Source organism: Sparus aurata, chromosome 5 (assembly GCF_900880675.1).
Source record: "Sparus aurata chromosome 5, fSpaAur1.1, whole genome shotgun sequence".
Classification (NCBI taxonomy): domain Eukaryota; kingdom Metazoa; phylum Chordata; class Actinopteri; order Spariformes; family Sparidae; genus Sparus; species Sparus aurata.
The window spans coordinates 24,184,086-24,191,186 of record NC_044191.1 but is presented as its reverse complement, the minus strand read 5'-3'; the positions used below and the strand labels follow the sequence as shown (position 1 = coordinate 24,191,186).

The 7,101-nt window shown below is 42.2% G+C and overlaps 1 protein-coding gene across 1 annotated transcript; it reads left to right on the top strand.

Moving 5' to 3' along the window:
- psat1 (phosphoserine aminotransferase 1) lies at nt 1-6,816 on the top strand. Its single transcript, XM_030416711.1, has 9 exons — nt 1-197; nt 1,218-1,278; nt 1,566-1,635; nt 2,625-2,830; nt 3,606-3,778; nt 3,983-4,152; nt 4,952-5,080; nt 6,149-6,286; nt 6,410-6,816. The coding sequence occupies exons 1-9, from the start codon at nt 141-143 to the stop codon at nt 6,510-6,512; spliced, it is 1,107 nt and encodes a 368-aa protein (XP_030272571.1). The 5' UTR covers nt 1-140; the 3' UTR covers nt 6,513-6,816.
- The last annotated feature ends 285 nt before the right edge of the window (nt 6,817-7,101 follow it).

The following is a 7,101-nucleotide window of genomic DNA, read 5'->3' as shown; positions in this document are numbered from 1 at the left end:
GGCACTGCTAGATAGCTGCCATCCGCGCTGCCGAGTGTTGGAGGAGAGACTCAGTCGAGCAATAGAGAGGCTGCAGGCGAGAAATCATCCACATCTCCGAATCAATCACCCGTTATTTGAGCCAAAACTCGTCTCACATCATGGACCAGAAACAAACCATCTACTTCGGCGCTGGACCCGCTAAAATCCCCCAATCCGTAAGTGTGGCCCCTCATTAAGACTTGTGTGAGTGAATAATGTGTGAGAGAGTCTCCCGGAAACAGCTCTTGTCACTTAGATCAGAGTTTGCAGATGCTCGCTGCAGACATGTTTTTTTTTTTCTCACCTCGACACTTCTGCTTTTTTAAAGTGATCGACTATACATTTCAAACTCTGCGTGTGACATTATTCTCCCTCTCATAACCAGCCTTGTTGGATCTTTTTTTTTTTTTTACTGCTGCTTCTGGCGGCTTGCCATTCGTCCGCAGCTCCACCAGGCTGAAAACACAGCGCTGAGTTGCATCAGCCTCCGTTCATTCATGTGGAAAAACCTGCTCCTTTGTGCCTCCCTGGCAGCAGCAGGAGGACACTGCCTCTAGGTGGCAGAAAAAACACCTTGTCTATACATCACAGCTCTGGCTCATCAAGTTTTATGGCTGTGCACAAATCAGCTGCCTGTGTTTTCTAACAGTTAAAGAGAGCAGTTTTCGACTGCTAAATTCAAAATGCACTCTGCTCTCTGCTTGTTTGTGCTTTGGCCCCTCTACATAAAACACTAAACTGTGGTCATCTCTAAACCCTGAAAAGTGACATTTGCAGAGTTCCCACAGGTCCTTGAAATCCTCAAAAGATTGCAAGTTTGAGAGCGAGAAAAAGCCCAGGCATTTAAAAAAAAAAAAAAAAAAAAAATAGACTTGGCTCATTAAAGTGCTTGAATTTGTACATTTTGTGCACATTTTTATTTTTTATTTTTTGATTTTCTTATAATTGTTGTCAGTTCTCTTCTGTAACAGCTCTCAGAAAAATTGTGAGCGTTTTAACCAGGAAGTAACCTCTATCCGCATCTCAAACCGTGCTGTGCCCATTCATTTGGGGGAACTGGGCCTGGAAAGTCATGGACAAGTCCTTGAATTTGGTGCCTTGGAATGTTTCTGAACACAACAGTTTAAAGATACAGGGAAATCCGGATGGAAAGCATGATCAAACGCATCCTGAGTCTTCGTATCTGCATGTTTCAGGTGCTGCTTCAAGCACAGCAGGAGCTCCTGAACTACAGCGGCACCGGCATCAGTGTTCTGGGTGAGTAGGACGACTGATTGGTTTCACTTGAGCAACACGTTAAGTCACCTGTGCATCGTCTCCAGCTCGCGTTCTGTTGACTTCATTGGTGTAGGAATAAACATTATGTATACTGATTATATTCTATTGTGGGGAATTACATTAACAGGAACTTTCATCGGTTGTCGTTGACTGTATTGAATGCCCTTACAGTACATGTGTGAGATGAGCCAAATATGATCAAAATCTAATTAAAATGTCCGTGTGTGAGAATAAATTGAAATGTTTTTTGGTTCTGTTCACACCAGAGATGAGTCACCGATCGGCAGACTTCAACAAAATCTTGAACAAATCGGAGGGTCTCCTGCGAGAGTTGTGGTAAGTGCTGCTTTTTTGTCGTCACTCATCGCTTCTTCTGCATTATCCCCCTTCACGCCTCTTTTTCTAAAACGAAGACACGGCGTGGCTGCAGTGTGACGATGATGTTATAAGTCATATTGTTCTGCAAAGTTGGTTCAAATGATCTGTTCTATACACAGCTTACTTTCTCCACAGTCATTAATTCATGGTTCATCAGCTGAACATATAAGGCACTTAGCAGACGCATTTGCCCAAAGCAACTTGCGGTTGTTCATACATTCAATCTTGCCGTGATGGAAATCGGCTGCCACGCAAGGCGCCGACCAGCACATCAGGAGCGGTTTAGGGGTTCAGTTTCTTGCCCGGCAACACTTTGACATGCAGACCAGGGGTGTCAAACCAGCGACCTTGCGATAACAAGACGCTGGCTCTACGTCCTGAGCCACAGCCGCCCTGACTGAACCTTAATTTGAGTAATTTTCTTTTGTTAAGGATTCTGTATATATGATAAATAAACTGGCCTTTTTTCCGAGTTGGTCAAAACGGACCCAAAATAAACTTTTAGAAATCTCTCTTAATGCCAATGTTGATGGCATGAAAACAAGTTGAACCAGATTCCCCATCAGTGTGCATTTTCCAAGGCATTCTCAAAGAAACGGCCACTGTCGACTCAATTGTAATCTAAATTTTAACTGGTCACAATAATCCCGGTTCCATACTAATATTCATAAACGTTTGTATTGAATAAAACAAAGTCGAACTATGGAGAGACGATATTGTTCTGACCCCACCTTCAGGAGGTGCTCTGAAAGTGGTCCAACACAAATAACCAAGTCGGGTCGCAGTTTAAGAGAAGATGAATTTGAAAGGTTGTAACATTTCATCCACACCGGTGTATCGATGAATGTGAGTTACTGTTGGTGTTGTAGATATTTTTGCAAGCTGTCTCTCTGTTGGATATGAGTCAGTGTAAGAAGGTAACATCAGTGTGTCCTCTGCCTTCGCAGGAATATCCCAGACAACTACAAGGTGATGTTTCTGCAGGGCGGCGGTTCTGGACAGTTCAGCGGCGTTCCCCTCAACCTGATCGGCCTCAAAGAGGACAAGTGCGCCGATTACCTGGTGACCGGCACGTGGTCATCAAAAGCCGCAAAAGAGGCGGAGAAGTACGGCAAAGTCAACATTGTCCACCCGAAGCTGGATGCGTACACGAGTAAGTCTTTGAGCACAGACGGGACGGCCCCAGAATGTAGGTTTGGTAACTCGGCTCACTTCTTAGACTTCAGCTCTCATTGGTTGGTCATTATCATTCACGCTGCATTAGGACAGTCTCTCAGCAGAGCCCGGCTGCACGTCCAGCCTGTTGCATAACGAACAATAGAGCCGACCGCCAGTGAAAGACTCTGGAATGCAGGCATGAGTTTTCCACATGGTTGTGTCCGATCAGGGTTCTCTAGGGTTCTTGTGCGTCCTAATACGCTGAGGCAGTTTTAACAATGTCTTGGACTTGCATATATTCGGAGATGTTTGGATTTCCTCAAACAGAACTTTTGTCTTCTGATCCAAACACATTGCTCCCTCTCTCCTCAGACACACTGGTTTGTACTGAAGAACTTACTTTGCAGTCCGCCATCATCCGGAAAGACGAGTCTCTCTGTTTAAACATTTTCTTTTAGCAGAAGAAAAGTCATTTAGGACAGCTCACTCGCTGAAACAAAATACAAAGAAGATCCAAAAGAGAGGGCAGAAACCAGTGAGAGGTTTGTTTTAGAGGACGAATTTCGATGCTCTGGGTGAGAAGTCATGCCGAATACTGACCCAAAGCATCTGTATTTGATAACCTGATAATGAAGCTTGAAAATAATAAAAATAATTACCATACTCCAGAAATGCCTTCCCCAGCTTTTTTGAAGACCTTCATCTTCATCAAGTCCTTCACTGTCTTCATCTAGTCTTGTTTAACTGTGTTCTGTTTTTGTCCCCTCCAGAAATTCCCGACCCCAGCAGCTGGACCCTGAACCCCTCAGCCTCCTACGTGTACTACTGCGCCAACGAGACAGTCAACGGCGTTGAATTCAACTTCATGCCTGAAACAAACGGGGTGATCCTCGTATGCGATATGTCCTCCAACTTCATGTCTCGGCCTGTGGACGTATCGAAGGTGAGGACAAAAATGATGACTTCACTGCGTTACATATTCAGCTCTTACAATAAATAAGAGGATTCGTATCGTTTTGACACTTTTATCTTAAGTGAAATTTGACAGCTTTTGCCTCCACAGGTGGACAACTTCATTTTAATGTGTGTTTGTGTTTTTTTTGTGTTGTGTGTGTTTTTTTTTTTTTTTTTTTTTTGCATTGCTTAGTTTGGGGTGATCTTTGGCGGGGCCCAGAAGAATATTGGCTGCGCCGGGGTAACTGTGGTCATCGTGCGAGAGGACTTGTTAGGCCACGCTCTGAAAGAGTGTCCAATCGTCCTGGACTACAAGGTGCAGGCTGAGATGAACTCACTCTACAACACACCGCCGAGCTTCAGGTACACACTCACGTGTTTATAACACGAGAAGCCCCTGTTTTCTTTCAGACTGAGGATTATCAGTCTGTCACTAAGAAAAACATGCTGAGATTTTGACTGATTTTATATTGTGTCTCCTCAAAGTACTGTGAATTTTCACCTGATGAGATTTAAAGGAATATTTCATCATTTTTGGGAAGTGCTCTTATTTATTAGTTGAATGAGAAGACGTTAGCTTAGCATAAAGACTGGAAACAGGGGGATGCAGCTAGCCTTGTCTAAAGTGAAAGTAAATAAATAAATTGCATATTACAGAAGGACCTTTTCTTAAAGCTCACTAATTAACATCCTCTATGTTGTTGGTGAAGTCATACATAAAGTGAACAACGGCACATAGGGGTTTCAAGCTGGACCGGACCACTTAACTTCTTTGACAAGATTATTCCACGTCAATCCACAACTTATTGTTTCCACCCCCCCCCCCCCTTTTTTTTTTTCTTTTTAAAAGAAGGAATAAACAGACGAGGTTAAACATAGTGAGAATTAACCATTCAACAGAGCCAGGCTAGCTTTAGATTCTCTATAGTGAGCTAAACTAGGCTAAGCTAAGTCTATACTGACGTAAAAGTAGGATTTTTAATTTTTAAAAAATGTTTTTGATATAACTCTAAGAATGCACAAAAAGCTTATCTCACAACATATGTAACTATCCCTTTTGAGGATATTTATAAATGTTTCCGCAATTGTGTACGGATTGAATGGTGATAAACACGAGCAGCAGTGACGGTCATCTTCACCACCTTGATTGTGTGTTGTTCAGTATCTACATCATGGGTCTGGTGCTGGAGTGGACTAAAAACAACGGCGGCTGCGCTGCCATGGAGACGCTCAGCAAGCAGAAGTCCTCGATGATTTATGACGTCATCAACGCTTCCAGCAACTTCTATGCGTAAGTGTCACAAAACCTTGGCGACGGATGGTAAAAGTAGGAAAGTACAGCATCTCTGACTGATCTCTTTATACTCCCGTCATGAATTCCCACTCTTATGGGCCTAAAGTCTCCACTGAAATGACATAATTGCAATATCTATAGGAAAAAGTCGGAAGAATCCATATTTAATTGTGTGTTTTTTTTTTTTTTTTTATCACTCTTTCGCTTACACAAAAAAGTGTGGGGATGTGAAGAGAGCAGTAACTATACAAAAGTGTACAAAAAGCACAATCGCACTTAATGAATCTTTTCCGTTTTATGGGTGGTGGCAACTAGCGTTAAGGTGCACAACCACATTGAGAACGGACAGAAAAGAAATTATTTAAGAGCTGGATGATATACACAACGTAATCACATGTCAGTCAACACAGTATCAATATTTTATTTGATGTATCATCAGTATGAGTATATTGTGACGTCCCCACCATCAGCCTATCTGACCATATCTGAGAAATTGTTTCTTTTTAGCTACAGTCAAGATAAACCTGGCAACAATCAGGCTTACTGTATTTAAATGAAGCTACTTAATATGCTTTGTCCCATGTACTGTTACTGCAGCAAGTCAAGTCAACTTAATCCAGGAATTTCAATGAAACCTGTGGTGATCTGAGCTCGGGTAACGTTCGCAGTCTAGCTTAGCTTACACACACACACACACACACACACACACACGCACTCCTTTACAAACTTCGTAAAACTATGAAAAGACTCTTTCATGTCACCCATTATGAAAAAAATGATGTGTCACTAAATACTGACAGAACTTGTGCCCTCATCGACCAGGTGCTGCCTCTATGAGCTCTTTTTCATGATAAAACTTGGGGGAAAAAATGTAGCTACTAGAGCAAACCAAAGGTCATTTATGTCAAACACTCATAGAACTTAAACTCTCTGTTAGCCACTGTCCTCTTGAATCGTTCCTTTTTATTACATTTTCTTGGGGAAACTGTGATTTTTGTCGAAGTGATGAAGTTAAATATCTTAATTAGAACTGCAGTACTTACTTGCTGTGTCTCCCTGTCTCAGGTGCCCTGTAGATACGGCCTGCCGGAGCCGCATGAACGTAACGTTTCGCGTGGGGAAGAAAGAGGGTGACGAGGCCTTGGAGAAGAAGTTTGTGGAAGGCGCGTCCAAACGTGGAATGATGGCGCTGAAAGGACACAGGTCTGTTGAACGCACACGCGCTGCTGTTGCAACTGTAACTTTTATCGCTGTATTTCAAGAGAGAATCCAGGATGCATGATGGATTAGTTTGCTTGGAATGACCCCGTTTGTCTCCCTCTGCAGGTCAGTTGGAGGAATTCGCGTCTCTCTGTACAACTCTATAACAGTGGAGGAGACTGAAGCCCTCGCTGCCTTTATGAAAGAGTTCCAGAAAGAGCACCAATAAAACGGGCCGTGCTTGAAGTCGGCTGATGCCACGTAATGGCCTTTTTCATACAACACTAATCTTGTTTACCTCTGCTTGAGAGCCATGTTGGGTCTGGGGGTTGCACCTTTTTAGATGTTTTGTAACATTCATTGTTCCTGATGAGCTTTAATCACTAATGTTGGCAGTAGGGTCGTAATAACATCTTTTTTCATAGAATTACTACTTTTAATGAATGTGTTGACTATCAGTGCTCCGATGTACATACTGTTCCTTGTTCAAAATATATTTACATTCCAGTAAATGTACCTTGGCAAGACTTTGATTTTTGCATTCCTTGTCTTGTGTTCTGTGTTTACGGTGGACCATATTTTATCATTTAAAACATAACAATAATCATCATCATAAGAATCATAATACTCGTAAAAATAATAATCATCACAATAATAATATTTATATATAAGGTACCAGAGTTACAAGGTGCCTCACAGGCAGACAGTAAAAATAAGCAGGGGGTATTGAAGACGGGTACATTTAGATGTTAAAATAACCACAATAAAACAAAATACATTTTTAAAAAGCACAGCAGTTAAGAGCAGGCACAAAGATG

What these genes read in the sequence shown, in the direction of transcription:
- psat1 (XM_030416711.1), top strand. Translation starts at nt 141, where the DNA reads ATGGACCAGAAACAAACCATCTACTTCGGCGCTGGACCCGCTAAAATC. An exon ending in CCGCTAAAATCCCCCAATCC is followed by an intron (nt 198 to 1,217) that starts GTAAGTGTGGCC and finishes TGCATGTTTCAG; the next exon opens with GTGCTGCTTCAAGCACAGCA. An exon ending in GCTTCCAGCAACTTCTATGC is followed by an intron (nt 5,081 to 6,148) that starts GTAAGTGTCACA and finishes TCCCTGTCTCAG; the next exon opens with GTGCCCTGTAGATACGGCCT.